The sequence below is a fragment of the Pteropus vampyrus genome, unplaced genomic scaffold (assembly GCF_000151845.1).
Source record: "Pteropus vampyrus isolate Shadow unplaced genomic scaffold, Pvam_2.0 Scaffold74, whole genome shotgun sequence".
Taxonomy (NCBI): domain Eukaryota; kingdom Metazoa; phylum Chordata; class Mammalia; order Chiroptera; family Pteropodidae; genus Pteropus; species Pteropus vampyrus.
The window spans coordinates 2,311,687-2,335,726 of NW_011888855.1; the positions used below are offsets into that span (position 1 = coordinate 2,311,687).

The following is a 24,040-nucleotide window of genomic DNA, read 5'->3' on the forward strand; positions in this document are numbered from 1 at the left end:
GTTTAAATACTGGAGGAGAGCAGGCCATCTTGGATGAAAGTATGGTACCTGGCCCTCTGAGAAAGCAGAGTAAAAAAAAAAAAAATGAAAATATTTGTTAAGGAGTAAAAGTTAAGGGAGAAATTCAAAGAGATTTCCACTTATGGCACCTGATGGGACAGGAGAACAATGAAAGGATTTTTGGAGGATTTTTCTACAGTCTTTGCAATTTCTCCATATTTAATATTTCTTTTGTCTCATCGGTGATGAACAAAAGCACACTTAAGTGAAATGAGTCTGAACACTTGCCTTGTGGGGAAGAAAGGAAAGCAGTGGAGAAAACTGCATGTCAAAGGAGGGAACTGAGTGGCACCAACCCAGAATATAAGCAAATACATTACTCTGTGGACCTCCAAAGAAAGAAAACGAGAAAACCCAAGGGTGCCACGACTGTAGCTTTGCAACAAAAAGCCTGTGATGTTCACCTTTTGATAAGGAGATCATATGATCTATAATTCATACTAAGACCCTTTGAAAAGTTGAAGGAAGTAATTAATAATTATGCTTGGACAAATGCATAAAGTGGGTTGCCCCAGGCAAACTAGCTGTATGGTCACTCTATCATTAATGAACTTGTTTGAGACATACTTTTACATATTGATCAGAACTGTAAATTATACACCGATTACTTATTTCAGAAGTATTAAGCTATAACATTATTTTTATAATATAGATATTTTATTTAATCCTTCAATAATAATGATTAAAGTCACTAAGAATCAACACATGAGCATTTTTGCTGCATGTGTTGGATGCTGGTTTCTCCTCATTTCTCTCAACCTTGCTTTCCTTTAATCCAGATGGCCACAGAGCATTGGCTATTGGTACATTCTAATGGTCTGAGTCTCAGATATGTCAGGAATAAAAAGGGTAATTATTCTCATCATGTTCTAAATTCTGATATCTGAAAGGCTTGGAAATATACTTAGAAGGTAATATGAACTGTGCTTCTTTATTTGTCCTACTTCCTCAATATTTATTGGTTCTTTCATTTCAGATGATTTTTTTCACTTCTCTGGATCTTTACCTCTCTGTTTTTGTTCATTTATTCAATTTGTTTCTAATACTTTGGAGCACCTACTCTGTGTCTGAAAGCGTATTAGATGCTAGGTGCTAGAGGTAGTGTGGTGACTAAAATGCAACTATTTGCACATATTTTTAAATCTTTCCCTTCTTGCTATTCTTGCCTAGGGGACTCAAAAAACTCTCCCCTTTGTCTTCCTATTACTGTGAGCCAACTTTCTCTCCATAATTATACTGCCATGGCTTCCATGCGTAAATATATTGATGCACATCTCTTAAGTATCGAGAAACCTTAGTATTTTTTTTTAATTGGATATCATCTATCATCAAATTTTCACAATCTTGTTATGACCAAATGATTCTGTCTTGACACAGTAAAATTTTTTCTATATCATTTATATAAGTGTATTGGAGAAAATTGACAGTTTATAAATTATTTTTGCTTTCTGTTTAATTATTAGTGTGTAATAATATTGACATAACCTATATTATTTCAATGCAAATGTTTAGAAGGTTAGTTCTATTATGGTGTATAGAATATTTTTCATTGTTACATGGCCAAAAATGCTGAAACTATAAGCTTATTCAGATATTGCAATGATTTGTGTCTTTAATACCTAAATAATCTAGTGGTGCGGTACAGTTGTTGCTTTGCATTTGTGGTAGTCTTCCCTGTTCTGGTCCTTAAGGAAAATGGTAATAACTCTAGAGAATATTGAGATTATTGAGATGCTTCTCTTGCACTGTAGGAATAATATTGAGATTATTGAGATGCTTCTCTTGCACTGTAGGCAATTTTCTTTAAATTACAAGATGCTAGTTTTTATTGTCTTTTTGCAGAGAAGGAGCTATCTGAGTCCAGTTTAAGGAAGCTGGAGTAAACACACTTCATCCTTCTCTTTCACTGAATGCAGCTATAAAACGTGAGAGAATGGGACAGCTATTTGACGATTTTAGAAAGCAAATAGTAGCATGCAAACTGGGAAGAAGACAAGAATTTGCAGAACCACAAAACCAGCAGAGAGCTTATTATTTTACTCCCTCTCTCCTGGACTCAATGCACTTGGAAGTGGTCATCAGAGCAGGTATAGAAAGAACTCTTGGGATCCCTCTAGTTTGGATCAAGGACCAGGAATGTCCCCTAATGTTCAGAGAAAGTAGGAGTGATCCCCCCTTTAAAAAAATTGTCTACATTCTCTCCTGTCCCATGTGCCAAGAAATCCTGTCATATTGGCAATGGGGACAGCAACAGTGGCAGCAGTAGCTGTCATAAAAACCTGAGATGAATCTTCCTCTCTGATCTGCAGAGCTTTTATTCCGAGAGGGCAGGGTGAACTCTATTGCTTTTTGTCTCTGTCCTCCTTTTCCTCAAACCTAGAAGCAGACATGAGAATGAAAAGTTCATGGCAGAGTAGGGCACTAAAGCCCAAACTGTCTAGAAGCAGGACTGAAATGAGACCCCCAGGGACATGGAAGGTACCAGGCAGATAGTGGAGACAGAGAAGCTGGGGAAAGTAACCCCATAAAGTTGTTTAGCATCTTCTTTGCTTACCTCCAAGCTTTGCATGTGTGACTATGACCCTAAAATTCCTTTTAGAAATGAGCTATTAAGCTATTTAGCCACCTAGTTTCCAGACTGATCACTAGGTGACAAACATAGAATAGATTTGAATAGCAATGAAAAGGCTTTGAAAATTGATGATGAAAATTTAATAAACCAAAACCCATAGAAATCTTGGAATTTTGGAACTTACATCCTGAATCTAACTAGGTGATTTTGTGCTAAAAAATTGAAATGTATCAGCATTCTTCATAGGATTTAATTAAGACAGTCTCGTAATATAAATTCAGAATTCCAGGATACAATCCAAAATTGCACTGCCTATAAAGAAATAGGAAAATCTTAATTTGCTCAGGAAAGGACACTCAACAGATGCCAACTCTGAAATAGCACAAATTTTGGAATTACCTGACAAAGACTAAACTATATTATGAAGATGTTCCAACAAGTAAGGGCAAACATTCTTGAAATGAATGGAAGGATATAAAGCCTCAGCAAATAAATAGACTATTTAAAGATAACCCAAATGAAAATATTAGAAATAAGAAAAGAATAACAAAATAAAAATCTCTGTGTATGTACTGAATAGCAGGATGTAGACATGGAGAAAAGAGCCAGTAAACATGATGATAGATCAGAAGAAATTATCCAATCTGAGCACCAGAGGAAAAAAGAATATTCAGAAAAAAATATGAATAGAGTCTCAGGGATTTGTGGAAAATATCACAGGTAGTAATCATGGACCTCAGAAGGACACAGAAGAAGAGAAGAAATATGACATCAATTTTAGCAAAATTTAAACCATCAAATTCAAGAAGCTAAGTAAACTCCAAACAAGAAATACCTGAAGAAATACACAGGCACAAATATAATCCAACTATGAAAGTTAAAGACAAAGGAAAAAATGATACAAAAAAACCATTTTGTTATTTTTTGGGGATAGTGATACTCCTGATAGCAAATCTCTCATGACAAACCATGAAGGCCACAAGAATGGCTCACTGTTTTTAAAATGCTGAAAGAAAGGGTTGTCAATGTAGGTGAAGGTGAAATAGAGCATTCTCAGATGAAGGAAAACTAAGAGAATCAATAACTAAAAGAGCTACTTTAAAAGAATTGCCAAAAAAAGTAATTCTGCCAGAAGGGAAATTATACTTAAAGGAAACTTAGAACATTAAGAATGAAGAAAGAGAAATGGTAAGTATCTGGGTAAATACAATACATAGACATTTTCTCATCTTAAGTATTTTAAATATGTTAGATAGTTGAAAGGAAAAATTATAACATTGTCTGATGAAATTTGTGATGTTATGTGGCTGTACTATGTAAGACAGGTACAACATACATGGAGGGTAAAGGGACTACATGGTATTAAACTTTCTACACTTCACTTGAAGTGGCAAAATATTGATCCTGATCAGACTTTGAAAGTTGAATAGGTGTAATGTTAAACCTATCATAAGCAACCACTAAACAAGTCTATAGGAACATGTAGTTAAAACCATAATAAATAAATTAAAATGGAATACTAAAAAATTTGAAACCTTTCCTCCTTTCAAAGATGTTCGTTCAAAAGAGCAAAAAGAAGGCAAGAAAGGGAAATAGAAGAAAGAAAAACAGAGGGTACGAACAAAATCAACAACAAAAAACAAATAACAAAATGGTAGACCTAAGTCCCAACATACCAATAATTACATTAAATATCAATAATCTAAAACTCACCATTAAAAGAAAGAGATGACCAGAATGGATTAAAAAAAATAAAGATACAAGTCTGCTGTCATAAGAAACTCATTTTAAATATAATAGGTAAATTAAGAGTAAAAATATGAAAACTATACGCCATGTAAAAAACTAATAAAAAATGAAAAAACTCAAATGGCTGTATTAATATCAGACAATTTAGATTTCAGAACAATTAGATTTCAGAAAATCACCAAGAACTAAGAGGAACATTATATAATAATAAAAAGGTTAATTCACTAAGAAGATATAATGAACTTAAATGTTTTGGCACCTATAACAATAGTGCTTTAAAATTTATAAAACAAAACTGACAGAAGTAAAAGGAAAAATAGACAAATGCACAATTATATTTGGAAGATGTCAACATTTCTCTTTTAGTAATTGACAAAATCAGTCAACAGAAAATCAGCAAGCATATAAAAGAATTGAATAAAACTATTAACTAATTTAATATTGCTCTACCCAACATAACAAAATACACTGGCTTTTCAAGCAATATGGAAATTTTTCCAAGAAAGAATATTTTATAGGTTATAAAACAAACTTCCAAATTTAAAAGAATTGAAATCATACAATGCATTTTCTTGAACATAATGGAATTAGACTAGAAATCAATTATCTATTTAAAATTTATTTTTCATGTACAGTTTCAGATTATACAAGAAATCAATGTGGGGGTCTGGAAGAGTGAGGTGAAAGGTTAAAGAAGCACAAATAAGTAGTTGATAGATGGTCACGGGGGTGGGGAGCACAGCATAGGGAATGCAGTTAGCATTAATATATTGGCTAGGTGGAGAGCCAGAGGAGAGAAAGAGCAATTAGGGAGATCATTGTATAAACTATATAAATGTCTAACCAATGTGCTGTATACTTGAAACTAATAAAATAAAAATTAAAAAAAGGTAGTTGGATCCAAAAGACAAAAAAAAAAATCAATAAAGATAAGAAAATATTCTCGAAAATATTTGGAAAATAATGTAATTCTAAATAATTTATGGGTCAAAGAGGAAATTTCAAGGAAAATTTAAGTGATTCGAACTGAAAAAAGTACAACATAGAAATTATGGGCTGAGGATAAGACAATGCTTAAAGGGAAATTTATATAATTTAATGCTTTTTTTAAAAAAAGAGGAAAGGTCTGAAGTCGATAATCTAAGTTTCTACCTAAATAAACTAAAATAGAAGAGGAAGCAAAGCAAAACAAATATGCTCATGTGAAACAGAAGAAAAGGAATAATAAAGATAACAGCATAAATCAGTGAAACGAAAAAATAATAGTAAAAACCAAAGGAAGCAAACCTGGTGTTTTGAAAATGTCAATACGATTTTAAATTCTTGAAGAAAATAGAAAGTAGGAACATTTTGCTCATATCAGCAATGAAAGAAGAGCTATCGCTACAAACTACTCAGACATTAAGACAATCTTTAGGGAATAATACAAACACTTCTATGCACATGCATTTACAGCTTAGATGAAATGGACCAATTCACTGAGAACCACAAACTAACAAAACTTACTCAAGATAAAATAGCCTCAGCGATCCTATACATATTAAAGAGGTTGAATTTATAGTTTAAAGCCATCCAAAAATGAAATCTCCAGGCCCAGAAAGTTTCATTGGTGAATTCTTTTAGAAAAGAAATAATACCAATTCTACATTATCACTTTAAGAAAACAGAATGGCAAGGACACTTCCCAACTCATTTTACGAGACCAGCATTACCCTAAAATTAAAACTATACCAAGAAGTACAAGGCGAGTGTGTGTGTGTGTGTGTGTGGTGGCGGGGGCGGGAAGGGGGGGATGCGGGGGGGGGGGCAGGGAACAAACTACAGACAAATGTTCCTCATGAACATAGACACAGATATTAGCAAACTGAACCCAGATATAAGAATATAGAACAGAACCAAGTGAGGCTTACCTCAATATTTGAAAATTAATCATATTTAAGGTCTAAATAAGAGACACATGATCATCACAACAGATGCAGAAATAGCATGTGACAAAATTCAACATGTATTCACAATAAAAACTCAAAAACATAGAAATAGAAGGGCACTGCCTTAGTCTAATAGTGTCTACAGAAAAAGAGAGAGAGACAGAGAGACAGAGAGACAGAGACAGTTAACATCACATGTAATGGTGACAGAATGAATGCTTTTCCACTCAGACCGGAACTAGGCAAGGGAGAAGGCTGTTCACTCCATTCTTCCTACAGAAGTGCTAGAAGGGACTAAGGTAAGAAAAATAAATGAAAGACATAACTAATTTGAAGTAAGAAATAAAACTATTCCTCTTTGCAGAAAACATGACAAGGAATATATGAAAAAATAACTAAAGCTAAGTGAGTTTAGCAGGGTCACAGAATACAAAGTCAACAAACAAAAATCCAATGTATTTTTATGTACTAGAATTGAACAGTTGGAAACTGAAATTTTAAATATACATGTGTATGTGTGTGTGTGTGTATGTATACACAAATATATAAATACATATATACATATATAATAATATAAAATCTAATTTTAATATATGTTATATATGTAAAATTTATCATAGCTTAAAAATGAAATATCTAGGTATAAATTTAAACAAATGTAGAGATTCTGTGTACTAAAAACCACAAAATGCTGATCAGAGCAATAAAAAATCTAACTAAATGGAGATACGTATTGTATTCATAGATTGGAAGATAGCGTAGCACAGATGCAAATTCTTCTCAAATTGATCTATAGATTTAACACAATTCCAATCAAAACGTGGGCACTTTTTTGTAGATATAGACAAGATGATTTCAAATGTATATGAAAAAACAAATAATAACAGCTAAAACACTTTTGAAAAGAAAAATAACTTTAGAGGAATTGTAACTACTTGATTTTAAGACTTACTGCAAAGTTTTAGTAACCAGACAGTGTGGTATTGGTTAAGGAATAAGTACATAGGTCAATAGATCAAAATAGAATATTCAGAAATAGATCCACACGATTATGGCCAATTGTTTTTCTGAAAATGGTACAAACTCTATTCAGTGAAGAAAATAATTTTTCAACAAATGGTCTTGAAAAATTTGGACATCAGTATGCAAAATAATGAACTTTATACAAAAGTTAATACACAATGGATTATTGATCTAGATGTAAAATGTAAAACTATAGAAACTTGGAAACATAAGAGAAAGTCTGCGATCTTGAATTAGGTAGAGTTCTTAGATATGACACCAAACACATCAGACATGGAAGGAAAAATGAATAAACTGGATTTCATCAATACTAAAACAACAGCAACAATGAAAATATTTTTGTACTGTTAAGAGATTAGAAATCAAGTTAGGGACCAGGAGAAAATATTTATATATCACATATCCAGATACAAGGACTTGTATACAAAACATATAAAGAACTCTCGAAGCTTGACACTAAGAAAACAATCAACTTAAAAATGTGCAAAAGACTTGACAGTCCACAAAAAAGCTATAAAGATGGTAAATAACACATGAAAAGATGTTCAGTATCATTTGTCATGAGGATATGCAAATTAAAACCATAATGAGATATACCTATTATAGGAGTAAAATACAAATACTAACAATACCAAGGGCTGACAAGAATGTGGATCAATTTTAACTCTCATATCTTGCTGCTGGGAATGCAAACTTTTACAGCCCACTTGGGAAAAGTCTGGCAGTTTCTAATATAGATAAACATACACATACCACATGACCTAGCAATTCCATTGCTAAGTATATACTTCAAGAAAATGAAAAACCTGTGGTCAGCCAAAACCTATTCATGAATGTTTAAATTGCTACAAACTGGAGATGTTCCAAATGTTCTCCAACAGGTGAATGGATAAATAGTCCGTGGTACAGTCATACTACGAAATGCTATTTAGATACAAAGAAGAATGACCTGTTCATCCAACAATTTGGTGGAATCTCAAAGCATTATGTTGAGTGAAAGAAGCCGGTTTCAAAAGGGTACATACTGTATGATTACATTTTATGACACTCTCTATGTAAACCTATGATGATTAGATCAGGGGTCATTATTGCTTAGGGCTGGGGAAGGTATAACTGTAGAGATGACACAAAATGGTGGTGGTTATACAGATCAACACAGCTGCTCAAATTCATAGAACTGCACAAGAAAAAGGAAATGTCACTGTATATGAATTAAAAAATCAAAACGGAACAGAGAAAGAAATTGTATGGTCATTAGATTTGCTTTTAGCATCACAACAGAGGATTCCACAGTTTCCTGCTGGTTGTATCCTGAACTACACAGGGCCTAAGGAAGAGGAGGGACTGAAATGTTTCCCAGTCTTCACCCACCAGACTCTTTTTCTAATCCTTTCATTCACTGGGGTAAACTTTCCAAAAAACTGTCTGCCTCACCAGTGTTGTGCCTTTAAACATTTTATTAAATCTATTGGTGTGACATTGGTTAATAAGGTTATATATGTGTCTAGTGTACAATTTTATAATACAGCATCTGTATATCAAATTGTATGTTCACCACCCGAAGTCAAAGCTCCTTCAGTTACTGTATATTTGACCGCCTTTACCCTCTCCTATCCCCCACCTCCCTTCCCCTCTGGTAACTGCCATACTATTATCTACGTCTATGAGTTTTTTATTTTGTTTGTTTGTTGCTTTCTTTGCCTCTTTAATTCACACTAATGCACTCTTCTGAGGCCCCGTTAAGAACCAGTTATTTTTGTAGATTTTAGAGTGTATTCAAATGTAGGTAAACTTTTACAGCCCACTTTAGAATTTCCAAGTGGAAGGCTATTTCTTTATTGTCCTTTCCCCCTTTCCCTGTTTATATTCTACCCGTTCTTCAGAGCCCTGATTAATTTCCACTTTTGGACTTCCCGAATTGTCTCGCAGCCTACCATGCATGAACTTGGCAGACATCTGTATACCTTTCTTATAACTTGCCTTCCATTCACTACCTCCCCTTCTAATTTCTCCGTGGTCAGGTCTTGTTCAATGCTCTGTGTCCTTGGCACATAGCACAGTGATTGAGCAGATGCTCAATATTTGTATTTCTGAATAGAAATGAATTCCTAATAAGAAAATAACAATTTTTTTTCCTACGGTTTACAATAAAAGCAAAGCTGAACTTATCTTGTTTAATTCTTGGCCGCTGGTGTCTGTCTATCTTATTAAGCACTGGCCAGAACATAAATCAGACACTTTATATTTCTATTTTGGCAAGATGTTGCTGGGATAAGACTCGGATACATAATTCTTAAGGAATTACTATGAAAAGTGGTTATTCTCTTCTCAAGATCTTTTATTGTTAGAGATTGATTTTAATTATAGAATTTTCTTTATATTAGAAAATGTTTTAATGGTGCTGTTAAGAACCATATGAATATTAAAACATGCTGAGTATACTCTTGGAAACAAAGGCCTTCTTAATTTAGAAAACTCCCTGAGGTCTTCCTTGTAGCTTTTACTGTTGTTATTATAAGTATAGCTTTGTGTTCACCACACACACACACAGTGTTGTCAGTGAACAATAATACTTGTTAAGTATTCACTCTGGGTTTTTAGATATATCATCTCCTTTAACCCTTCAAGAGTTCTCTGTCATAAGGGACTGTTACCTCATTTTAATGACTACTAAGTTTCAGATATGCCAACATGTGCTTGAAATACATAATCTAAATTGATTACCATTCCTAAGACATTCCTAAAAAATGATCAATTTCCCAATTTTCCTGTTGGGAAAACTGAGGCTCAGAAAATAGAATTAGTTTTTCTATGGTCACAAGGCTAAGAATTGCGTCTGGGACTCAAATCGTAGAATATTTCACACGAGAAAATCAATTCTTAAAATTTTCTTCTTTGCATTTTGCCATTCTTTAATGCTTAATGTAGAAAACAGGCCATGAAAAATTATCATTGAATTCCAATCAGGGTTTTAGAAAGTATCAGATTATTCTGAAGAAAAAATTTAACCAATTTACTATTAACTACCTCTGTGTACAGACCTAAAAAAATGAGATCTCAAAAATGCATCTAGAGTTGAAATCACTTGTTCTTAAGTAAACATATGTTTTACTTAACAAAGTATGTCAAACTTAATATTTTAAATATTAGTAGTTGAGATTTAAGAACATCAGATATTTGTAATTGTATTGTAATTGTAATTATATTCTTTAGATTTCTCCAGTTTATAGAATTATTTTTTTACTTTACTTGAATAAAAACACTGATCATACTAAATAGAAAACAAATTATGAATAACAAAATGATTAAAAATTGGCATGTGAAAAAGGAACATTGTGTCAAACTGTTTTGCACATTGAGTTGGTTTGTAGTTATAAAAGCATGCCGTCAATGTTTTTACTAGTATACTAAAAAAGCAATTTATACAGCTTTTTAGTAGCATGATATTTTTAGTTTTAATTGTCCCTGTTTAATGCCTTCAGGATATGATTACGTTATAATATTATAAAAATGCGTTAGCCATAATTTCTGATTTATATGCAATCAGAACACTTAAAAATTTTTCCAGCTGTATTCTAAAACTTACTTCAAGAAAATCTTTAACGGTGATTCATCTTACCTATTTTTTAAAGTCATGACAGTTTAATCTCCAAGGCAGATGAAATCATTAAACTTAATTCGTTTTTTTTTTCGCTTGTGAGCAAGTAATATAGAAAGCCTAAGAACTCTGATTTACCTTTTTTTATATTAACATAGCGATGAGAATACTAATATCCAGCTATGTTTGTGATAGATTGTGCATGTGCAGTAACGTTCTCATTACTGATTTACAAGAGTTAAATGTATAATTGACCACATGTGGCTTTTTCAATGTGCCACAGAATTATATTTTCTAGTGTTGCACTGAAATCTAAAATTAAGAATTTCAACTGGTATATAGTATTAATGATGTATTAATGATACATCAAAACCACAATAATGTACATTGGATTCTGGCTTAATTTAAACTCTCCAAGGATTCGAGCATTTAACTCCTAAAACCATCCAGTAACCTGCCCTTAAATTTTCTGAAGAGAGATAAGAAATGAATGTTAAGTAGAATAAATCTAGAATACAATAGTAGGAGCACAAAACTATCCCACAGACGTAAATTTTCTTAATTATTCTTCCTTCCATACAAAAGCACTCTTTCATTATCTTAATGGGGGGAGGAGGTGGGTGGGCTTAATGGTGTGGTTTATTATAAAGCTTAAAGGAAGTGTAAAAACAACGAAAGCAAGAACAAAACCTGTTTTGGAATGCATCCTTTATCACGACATCCTCTCCATTTCTCAGAAGAGCAGAATTTAGGAGTTGGCCACCTCTACTTACCCTATATATCACTCTCCCTCTGAACTCCCTTTTTTTCACTATTTTTCCTAAACATTTAACTTGAACCATCTTTCACCTTCTTCTTCCTGCACAACATTAGTATTCCATATAAAAGCTTGCCAAAGATTTACAAGTGGCATATATATGCTATTTAGTCTAGTAGTTCACTTATCTTAGATACCTCCATCAGGCCTTAGGATAATAAAATAAAATGAGTGATTATTCTCTGTTTTATTTTCCTTTAGAAACCCATTAAGAATCACACACTTTTTAAATGTGTGCATTCCCATCTGTAGTTAATTTTGTCTCAATACACTTACCAAGGTCAAAAATTACACCATATTAGGTAAAGAAAATGTATCTAGCTTTCTACAGTGTATTAAATCTTTCTTTCACCATTCCCTACCTCACTTGATTCCAAGAAAATGAAAACTTAAATGTGTCAATTGATGTTATTTTTCCTCTAGTTTAGATGACTTTATTCATATACTTTGTTTTTATTTTTGCCTTGTTTTAGCTTATTTTTCCCTAAATAGCCCCCCAACCTCTCATTTGATTCTTTCCAAGTAGCAAGGGTCATGGGCTATAGATCAGCAATCACAATCCTTTTACGACCTTCGGAAAGAGACCTCTAGTCTTTGCATCTTTGCAATGAATTCTTTAGTCTACAAGGAATCAGAGCACACTGCTGAACTTGGCTGCCAGGAATATAGCTGGTGGGTTCCAGTCAAGAATATTGACTTGGTCAAGGCCCTGTGACCTTCCTATTTAGCTCGCTCCACCACATTCTTTATCTTCCTTCTCACCCCAAACCCTACCCTTTCAGTTCTACTGCTGAAGACACTGCTGGATTTCAGCCATATCATTCCTGCGTCACTTGTGTTAAACTGCCCACCCCTCTGGCCTCCAGGGCAGTGAGAATCAAAGTAGGCTCAGTCCTTCTCTCTGCCTAGGCATGGTGATTTCGTTCTCTACTTGAGCCATCCACATTGGCCTGGGGATTTTTAATCCACTGTCTCCCCAAGTTCTAAAAGTTTACCACTAATCCTTACTCATTCCCATCTGCCTTTAGGTGACCAGGAAGACATAACCTACCTGGCAATACAAAATAGAAATGCGTGTTAATACACTTCAGAATTTATTATGATTGTACTGTACAAACACATCGAGAGTGAACAGATTGATTTCTCAGTACTTTCTTGCCCTTGTGGTGCTTACAGTCTGATAGAGAGATGGTTGATATCCACAATACATAATTAAATTAATTGGATATTAAAAAATTAAACTGGCATAGAAAAAAATAGTAGAAGTTAGAGATAATCTGGGAGTTGCAGGGTAGGGAGAAGGGTATTTATGGTTTTAAATTTGGTGATCAAGAAATGCCTCAGTGAAGACAGCGACATTTCAAAAAGATTTGGAGATCTGGGAAGTGATATTTGGGGAGAGAATGTTCTAGACAGAGTGAAAAGTGAGTGAAGAAGTCTTGAGGTAGAAACATCCTTGGCCCATCTGAGAAATGACCAAAAAAAAAAAAAAAAAAGCAATATAGCTGGAGTAGAATGAATAAAAGGGATAATTATGGAAATTTCAGATTTTATATTTCTTTTGACAGCTTCGGTAAATTGTAAAATTTTTTGGTATACTTTTTTTTATATTATCTTGATGTTTTTAGGAATTGCTGAGATATTTTCTTACTCATGTTGATGCTGATAATTTGTATATGTCTCTAATTCTCGACAGTTTACTAGGGAATTATTAATTTTTGCCAATTTTCTTTTACATTCGTTTTACTGTTCATTGATTTTCTTCTTTATTATTTCTTTTCTTCTATTTTTTTAAGCTTCGAAGCTCTCTTCTTTTCCCAGCTCCTGGAAAGAAGTTTAATCATTTATTTTCAGTCTTTTTTATTTTTTCTAATATATGCTATGAATTTCCCTAAGCATTGTTGTTTCAGCCCACACATTTTCGATGTGTTTATGATTATGTTGAAATCTTTTCTAATTTCTATGGTAATTTCTTCTTTCACTTGTGAACTATTTAGAAGTATATCATCCCATGTCTAGACAGTTTGGGTTTTTCCAGTTATCTTTTGGTTCTTGATTTCTTAATTATTTCCGTTGTGGCAGGTGTACATACTTTGGATGGTTTCCACTTTTGGAATTTGTTGAGATTTTTTTTCACTTCAGTATATGGTCAATTTTTATAAATGTATTATGTACATTAAAAAGAAAGCAATATGAGGATTCCTCAGAAAATTACAAATAGAATTACCATATGATCCAGCCATTCCCCTTCTAGGTATTTATCCAAAGAATACAAGAACACTAGTTCGAAAAGATATATGCACCACTATGTTTATTACAGCATTATTTACAATAACCAAGATAAGGAAACGACCTAAGTGCTCATTGATGGGTGAATGGATAAAGAAAGTGTGATACACACACACACACACACACACACACACACACACACACACAATGAAATACCACTCAGCCATAAAAAATAATGATATCTTGCCATTTGTGGCAACTTGCATAGTCCTTGAGGGTATTATGCTAAGTTAAATAAGTCAGGCAGAGAAAGACAGCTATTCTATCCATATGTGAAACTCAAAAAACAAAACAAAGGAACAAGCAAAAGAACAACCAACACATAGATACAGAGAACAGAATGGTTGTTACCACAGGGTAAAAGGGGTGGGGGTTAGGCAAAATGGGCGAAGGGATCAGCTATATGGGGATGGATGGTAACTAGGCTTTTGTTGGTAATCGCTTTGTAGTGTATAAAGATGTTGAATTATAATGTACAACTATACAAACGTATATAATGTTATATATCAATTTTAACCTTAAGAGAAAGAATGTGAATTTTGTCGGGTGAAATGTTCTATTATGTCAATTAAGACATACTTGCTAAATTGTTGTTCAGATCTTTAGGTCCTTAGTGAATTTTTTATGGAAGTTCTATCAACTATTAAAAGAGACATGTTAAAGTCTTCCAATTTAACTGCAGATTTGTCTATTTCTCTTCTTAATACTATTCGTTTTTGCTTTATACATAGCTTAGTTATGTAAATACAGATGCAGAATTGTGTTGTCTTCTTGTTGGCGTGATCCTTTTATCACAAAAAATATCTATTTTTTCTTATTAGATGAACTCAATTTGTCTAATTTTGTATATTTCTAATATTTATATTGTCACCCTTGCTCTGTTTTGGTTATGTTTGAATATTATCTTTTTCTATTCTTATACTTTTAAACCATCTCTGTCCTTTTACTTAAAATGTATCTCTTCTAAGCAGAGTGGAGTTGGGGATTTCTGATTTTTATCCAATCTTATAATCTTAGTTTTTATTTATCATAGTCTTTTTTATTTAATGAAATTTTTGGTAGGAAATGCTATCTTTTTATTTGTTTCCTATTTGACATTATTTCATGTTTTTCCTTTTTTCTTTCACTTTTAAATAGATAAATCCAATATTTGTATGCCATTTTCTATCTATATAATTGTTGGTTATATATTATTTTACTATTCTTTGCAATTACTGTATATATATTATGACATATACCTCTTTATCACTCTCCTGATATTGCTAGGAACTTTGAACACTTGAACTCCATTTATCTCCCATTATATATGGTTACATGTATTTTGGTTCTGTATATTTCAAATTTCGAAGTCATTAAAATTAGTGTTATGTGTATTCAGTATTTGTTTATAGTTCTCCATTTACTTACTCTTTTTGGTGTTCTTCATCTCCTCCTTCATTTCCATGTTTTCATCTGGGATTTTTCTTTCTGCTTGACGAAATTTCTTCAACACTTCTTTATACTAGTATATACAATATCTCCCTTATTTGACTGTATATTTTATTAAATGAATATCCTTTCTTCTTGTTAGAAGTCACTTTTTCTTAATATTCATAAAAACTGTACTGTTAAGAATGTTGTAGATTACTTAAACATTTAAGAGAATCTGGAAGCCTATTTTTAAAATTCATTTATAACTATGCTGATATTAAACTCATAACTTGTGTAATTGTTGTTTATATTACTAGATCATCATCTTGCCCTTTAATGGAACAGATAATTAGTGAACTAGTAAGGCAAGTTATTGTTTTAAAATACGTTCAAAGCCCAAATTGAATGTAATTATGTAGTTTCATATGATCAGGGCACCATCATTAAATCATTCTACATATTTTTTTCTAATTAATGGATGAAATACATTTTGATTCTACAAAGTTACATTTTTATTTAAGGCCCTGCACAGAATCACATTTTATATTAATCTTTCAGGGAATTTCATCTATGTAATTCCTTAAACAGCCCCCTTATTGAGGATATGCTAAACACAGGGTTGGTACAGAGATGTACTATATGGCCTGCACCCTTAAAGAACCTCAGCTACCTTCTGTGACTGACACCGCTCTCACAGACATCTCCCTACTCTTTTTCCTGCTCAGTCTTTTGTTTAGGAGCCACGCCCCCAACACCAATTTCTACTACCGTTCTCCGTTCTCCTCCGGCTAACCTCTGCCTACTCAGTGATACCACCAAGCTGTTTCCTTCTCTAAAAGCCTTTCCTGCTTTGATTTTATTCCCTATCTGATGTATGTTTTTTATTCTCCTAATATCCTATGTACATCTTTATGTCTTAAAGATCACATGTTAAAATGAGTGTTTGTGTGGCTCACACTCCTGAAGACACTCTCAGCGTAGATTCATCTTTGTACCTTTGATACTTGTCACATATTATGTTACTTGTTCCCTTATGCTTCAAGTAATAGTAGAACTCATAGGCAAATAACTTATATGGTGTAATTACAGGATAAATAGGACTGTGCCAGGATTTTGTGCTAGGAGAGCAAGGATTTTGAACTCGGGTAATCTAGCTCATGGTTAAAAGCAACAATTTTGAGCTGGACAACTTACTTTTGTTAGGATACATGTACCTGAACACATAAAAACTCTGATTTTCCAATTAGTCTATTATTATAACATGAATCCTCTATGGCTTAGGTGGTCTCTGATCATCTTGATAAGGTATATCATCTCGTGTCAGTATGTTTTGTTTTCAGATAAGAGATTCTGTTGACTCCTGGTGTGTGATTTGATTCATTTTTAGGTGAAAAATTAGAGGTTATTTTGGTTTCCTTTGTATTTTCAGAATTTTTTATATTAAAAGAGTGCTTTAAAAAGGGTCTGTATTATATCTATCTTTAAATAACAGCTGTATTAAATCCCTTCTCCTTCTAACCTCTACCCTTTATTATAATAAGAAACATGTGGGTTTTGGAAAAGAACTGAAAAGTTTGGGCTTTTAAACAGAATAATGAAAGTCATTTAAATTAGTCATGGTTACAATCATTCTCTATAACTTTCAAGTCAAAGAAAATCTTCTTGGTGAGCCAAATGTAAGAACAATGAAATTCAAACTTATCAGAGTCTTAGTTAAAGATTCAGACTTTACACTTCAATAAAAGAAGAGTAGGCGTAGAGGGTCATTTTGGGTTGTTAAATGACAGCTGGTCTGTAAGAGACTCTATTAATTACTTTTTGAATTTCAGATATGATTATCATATTTATGTTTTTAATTTTTTTCTTATAAACATTTATATGAATTTGGAAAATGGGAAAAGAGAAAGAAAAATTACCCATAATCTCTCCACAAAATACAATTGCTATAGCAAGTTAGCATATGTTTGTTGTCCTATGAAAATATGGTGGTATCAATTTTTTAATACTTGGTTGTAATACTTAGTTAATACTTAGTTGTACCTTTATGCCAATATGTACTCATCAGCTTTTAAATTATATTTCATATTTTATAGTATACATATATATCTTATATATTATAAATGAGTCAATATCATTATAATCTTTTACATGACCACACAATAGTCACTGATTTCGTATAACCTGGTGAGGTTGCTGTTCATTCTTCCCTCCTGTATATGACAGGCTGGTGCCAGACAGACACCAAAGGTGTAAATCTGTTGCATTCCCCTTGCTTCCCACTACTGCTTCTAAGTCAAAATCTCTCCTGTCCTCATATAAAAACTTTTCATTTGAAGCTGAAGCTCTTCAGCTTTACAATCTTATCCCTCACTGTCACTGATTAATTTATCTTCTTGATTTTCACTCCTGGCCACCTTTCCCACCTTCCTGAGTTTATTGTGATATGCAGTTTCATGTTCATATAATTAGTCCACTCAGCACTGCTGAATAATTCTTTGACCTCAATCTTAGTGACCTCTACTTCTACTCTTCTCTACTCTTGTGGCAGTCCCTAATTATGTCATGAAACTTCACCTCCGGAATCTTAAATCCTTAAATCTCACCCTCTTATCACAATCTCCAATAATTTGGGGGAAGTTTCTGTTCTTTTTCTTCATTTGACAAATGTGTTCCATTCTCCACTGGATTCTAATCCTCTGACCACTAAATTCTATTCTCCAAATTATCAGGTTTCTTTTGACCTTACTTCTCTATTTATCTAGCATAGAGCCCTACCACTTCAATCCCTTCTCTTCACTCTCAGTTTTACTGCCAACTCCTTGATTCTTTCTTTATACCTAATCTACAAAACCTCAACCCACATTTCACCCAAATATTACTTCTCTCTGTTTCAGCCATTAGATTGGGTACCACTCACCCGGGTGTATTAGTGCTGCTCCAGGCTCATGCTCTCCATCGCCAGCTGAACCATGTGTTTTCTGACCCATTTACATTAAATATTCCACTAGTGCTTACTTGGCTGTCTTTTCCATTTCTCTCAGTTGCTATTCTAAGCTTTTGTTTCTTTTCCAAAAAATACTAACTCCTATCCACCTTTGACCCACGTATCAGATAATGTTGCCTCCTTTTCCACTTAGACATACAAGAATATCAGAAAGTAATTTCTTTAACAAGTTATATCTATGAAAGCCTTGCAGCACACAATCTGTGGTAAAACTAAACTTTCCTATTAAAGTCAGCAGGAAAAACAAGGAGTTCAGTACCATACAGACATTTCGACAGCATGTTGGAAATCCTAGCCAATGTCATAAAATTACGGAAAAATATAGAAAAAAAAATATAGAAGAGAAAGAATAATATAGAAGAGATAAGAGTTGGAAACAAGTGACAATACTATTTTTATTTGGGGGCAATATATTTAAAGGGATACAGGAGAAGAAATGTAAAGCTTATTAAAGAGAGTAAATTTGATATGTACTGGTCCATGGAGCAAAGAGATATATGAAATGATGACAAGCCGCAATAACTGCTTTTTAAATCCGTATATGGTGATGGGATTATTTTAGTTGTGGTGAAGAAAGTGGTAAAATATGTAGGCATCCTAAGGGAAATTTTGTCCCGAAGAGTGGTCATTGGCATGCTAATTATAGTAGAGCTTAATTTAGTATTTTTGGGGAAAATTTAATCTAAAATTATATCTTTAATATTTTTTAAATGCTTAAGAGAATTTTAATACTCTATTTATAAAAGAAACTTCTCTTACACCTTCCTTTCCTTCCTCCTTCCTTCTTTTCTTCAATTATGACACAAGTTCGATTAGCTCCTAAATCTTTATTTTCCATTTTTGTTCTATTAATAAGTATCTGACTTATCTCTCTTAAAATTCACATTATTTTTAAGAATTTTAAAAGTTTTATTATTTTTATTTCATTTGTTGTTTAATGAAACTAGATAAAGAATAGTTCTAGAGAAAATAGTGGTCAAGGGAATGTTTTTCTCCTCTTCCTCTTCTCCCTTCCCCAACCCCCTCTTTTTTTTTTTTATCTCTACCTTCACCTTTTTTCATACTTGATAGATTTAACCCTGATTTCATTTTAATTGCCTTAATAAGCCAAATGAAGTAGTAGGGCTTATCATTTGTCTATTCATCCATTATTCAGCCATCCACATATCCATTCATAGAGAAGTGATTTCATCTATGTAGATTTAAATTCTATAAAATCTTGGTTTCTAAATATGCAGAGAAAATAACATCGATGTGTATAGTTCATCTCTTAGCAGTTTCTTCCTGTAATTATATTTTAAAAATAATGTTTATATTACATTTTATTTAAAGAATATATCTTACTTTCCTGATAGGCCAGTAAATACCAGACCTTGACATTCTCCACCAAAATTTGAATGAATAGTTGGGGATTTCACATATACTTTCAACTAATCTTCATTTTCAGTGCTCCAGCAATGTCTCAAACTCTGTGTGCCTCAGTCTTGAGACTCTCTGGGGTTCTACCACACTCATAAAATCCTTCTCTCCTGTCATTTTGACTGTGGCTTTTCTTAATTCATATACCTTCGTGGATCTTCTATCTTTCCCAAACACAGGAAAGATGATTTATTCTTTTATTTGAATTTAATTATTCCTTACCATTATTTTTTAAGTTTCTGGAAAGAGGAGAAAACTCACAAGCAGTCAGCTAACTAGCAACTCTGCACTAAATTGTTATCAGAAGCAAAATAAACATTGCTTGGTATAGGATCTCAAAGTTGGGTTCAGTCCTGCCTCCTCCCCACCCCCGCCACCATTCTATTATATTTAGTAGTGATACGATCTTTGGTAAATCATTTTGCCTGTCTAGGCCTTAATATATTCATAAAATAAGATTAAATGTAGTTTATAAAGATATGAGAATTAGAGAAAAAACAGTGAATTCAATAAATCCTAGAAGTGATTTTAGTAACTTTTGTTATTAGAAAATGAATTAAAACACAGTTAGAAGATTATGATTTCTTGTGTTAAATGGTATTTATTCAAAGATTTATCTTAATTGGCAAATAGTACATAAATCTTTAACTAAAGAGTGACAGTGATTTCAGATATCATCTTTATTGATAATTTCAACCAAAAAAACAAATATCTTGCTGGAAGTTTTATCTTAAATAATATTTCAGTATATATACTTTGCAGTCAGACCATCTTATTACCCAAGAAATTTTCAGAGGAAACATTTTCGATTTTCTATATATCAGATAGTTTTTATGTCTTATTAGTTAAAATGGCTGTTTGACAAAATCAAATTTCAAAATTTTATTAACTCAAAATATAAGTGTAAGTTCAAGAGTGTCCTGAATGTAATTTATTTTATTTTAGGGTATTTCTTTGAAACTAGGTTCTTCACAAGAATTGAAAAGTATTTAACATAATCATTGCTTTTTTATTTATACTTCTAAGCTACAATTATCCATTTATCTTAAATGACAATGAAAAGTGATATTTATAAAATGTATTCTTACAGTGTGCCTTTTGAGAATTGGATAATTGATAAAATCATTTAATCTAAAATATGAAATTGATAAGAATATTAACAATTTATTGAGTGACTTATATATATGTATTTTCTCCTAAAATTCCATTTGTAATGGCTAGATATCATATTTTAACATTGACTTTTTTTGTTTCTTCATTTTTTGTTTCCTCTATTAATACCTAACGTAAATATATGCATTTTAATTCTGACATATGATAATTAGTGTTTGTGTTTTCTAGGTATAGCTTACTTGAGTGGAATGTGTAGTGAAAAGAGAAAATGTATTATCGCTGAAGACAATGGCCTGAATCTGGCATTTACAATTGCTCATGAAATGGGTCACAAGTAAGTAAAAATTCTGGCTATGCATATAACTATGTAATTTGAGTTATTGAATTACTTGCATATCTTTTGATTTTTTAATTTGGGCTCATGTTTTTGAAAAATTAGAGAAATAAGAAGAAGTAGAGAAGATCGTCTAAATTTAAAGAGTATCTTCTGAATGTTGTAACCATTCCTGATATTTTGAATAACATTTTATTACATTATTAAAATCCTCACCAGGACAATAATCACATGGTACATGAGTGATTTCACTACACATTTTCAAGTGAGATAAACATTGCAATAATCATGACGAAACTATGTATTATTTAAACATCCAAAGAAAATACTTTGTCAAGTGAAATTACTTTCAGCCTATGTTTGTTATTACCCGACGTAGAATAAAGCAATTAATCTGCATGGTTTAGGAGTAATGGATTTGAAAGAGAAACTGAACACACAGTTAATTTATTATGAACATTAATTATGTCTCAGGCACAATCTAAGCACTTTGTATATATTGGTTTATTTAAAACTTACAAAAAGCAAGGATCTCATTTTACAGATAATAATAATAGCATTAATAATTAGTAATAGCAACACTTGTATAGCATTTACTATGTGCCAGACACCTTTCTGCATGCTTTATGTATCCTCACAACATTCTTGTGAGATACCGTTATTCGAGAACCCATCTTACAGGGGAGAAAACTGAAGTATAGAGAAGTTAATTTACCCTTCCAAAGTTATAAAAATAATAAGTATTGGAAGAAGGGTTTGAACTCAAGTCATCTAACTCAGGTCCTACTATTTTGATTTTATTCATTAAGTTATCTGCTACCTTTAGGCCTTAGGTCCCTCATCAGTAAATTGGGGATTATACCTGTGTAATGAGGTTGGTTTGGGATTCAAATTACCTGAGGACTATGCACATATTTGCAGGCAATATCATATAGCAGAAATAGTATGGGTTAGGGAATCAGACTTAATGTTGACTGTAGGCTTCCCTGAGAGGTAGCAGTATCAGCAATACAAATGAAAAGCATTTTAATTGGACTCAGGTTTAGTGAGGTCCTTCTCAGGGAGGTGATCTTTATGGAAGCTTCTTTGGTCAAAGACATATTTAGTTTGGCTGACATTGTTTTAAAAATGGAATCAATTGCCAACATTAAAAAGTATAAATTTGACATAAAAATTCAAATTTCCAGACCTGGCAACACTAGACTCACAGTCCCATATGACAACCATTCTTTGGAGCTGAGTAGCGTCTGTACCCTGTGGACTGGACTCATCTTTCCCAGCTTATCTCAGGCTACAGTTTTCTAGTTATCACACACCCAGCTCACTTTACTTTCATTACATGCCTAGCTTCTGTAGACAATTGAGTAAAATTAAGTTGGCAGTGAAATTTGATTGGTATAAGAAAGCTTCAAAGGTAATTAATATAGGACATAATAGTTTGATTTTTAAAAAATCCTTTATATTTAAGTAAACTAAAGTATAGGAAAATGATCAATGAGTTAATAAAAAATTGAATATACCCATGTACCCAAAACCTATCCAAGAAATAGGACATTATCAACAGTAATTGATTTTTCATGTTACTTTTTCAATGTGTAGATATACTTTCATTTTCTCCCACGCAGGCTTTGAGTCTTCAGTCGAGTGCTCTAGAATACAAGTTTGTTATTCAAAAAAGAAACTGAGAAACAAAGATAAATACACTTTAAAGTCATTATTCTTTAGAGAAAATATACAATGCAACCTCATTCAAAATTGCACCACAGAAATGATGGGGTTTAGAATCTTAATTCCAATACGATTTTTATAATTTAAAGATATTTTAGTTTAATTGCATCATTTGAATGAAAAATGTTGAGAATAATGTTTAAAGCCAAGAAAAAGTTATTACTGGTAAATTTCAAGACAATAAATGCAAATCAGTCATAAATATGTCTTATAAATTAAATGTTAGTTTCTGAATAATAATAATTTTCACTCTTTAGCTAGGCATTAACAGCTTGATATACAAGCAATCTGAATGTTTTTTTATGACAACGACATTAAATAACTTTAAGTATCTTGAATAGCAGAGGGTTCACTTTAAAAAGTTATTTTACTTTTTAAAAACAGGTAAGTAAAATTACTTTCTTCAATCTTGTTGTATTCTACAATGTAGGAAAAGCACTAATTAAATGAACCAACCACAATACATGTTACTTTGTCAACATGTAAAGGCTTGGTGAAGAACCTACGACTACTGAAAAAACGAAATGGTGTGATTTAAGGAAAGGCTACTTGAGCTTTATGTAGTAGAAACATTGGTTTATAACCAGGAACTTGGGTTGGAATGGCTAAAATGGTAGTAAAATAATATTTAATTTGACTTATAGAACTGTACCCAAAATCAATATAGATGTGCCAAAGGTATGTGTAATGCTTGATGTATTAAGACCAGCACATGTGATATATGTTGAACTACTTAGTTGCTAAAAGTTCTCCCTTCTAGTAAGCAATATTTGTCTTAAAAGTAGAGGTTAGTGTTTTTTTGATGCTAGAGAGTGGGAGACACTAGCAGTGAGGATAATAGTGTTTTTATAAAAAACAAACAAACAAGAGGGAGCTTATCTTTATAAACTAGGTCATCATCATCCAGTGTAAGATAAAAGCACAATGAAAGAGAAATGTAGGAAGAGGAAATTTTCTAAATGGGCATATATACATAGCCTCTCAAATAAGGAAAGT

General features: G+C 32.4%; 1 protein-coding gene across 1 annotated transcript in view; it reads left to right on the forward strand.

The window, feature by feature from the left end:
• Nucleotides 1-24,040, forward strand: part of ADAMTS19 (ADAM metallopeptidase with thrombospondin type 1 motif 19) — a 223,829-nt gene that overhangs the window by 74,501 nt on the left and 125,288 nt on the right. The window contains exon 8 of the mRNA XM_011362252.2: nt 21,211-21,316. Within this exon, the coding sequence (XP_011360554.2) occupies nt 21,211-21,316 (106 nt within the window). The remainder of the gene's footprint in view (nt 1-21,210; nt 21,317-24,040) is intronic.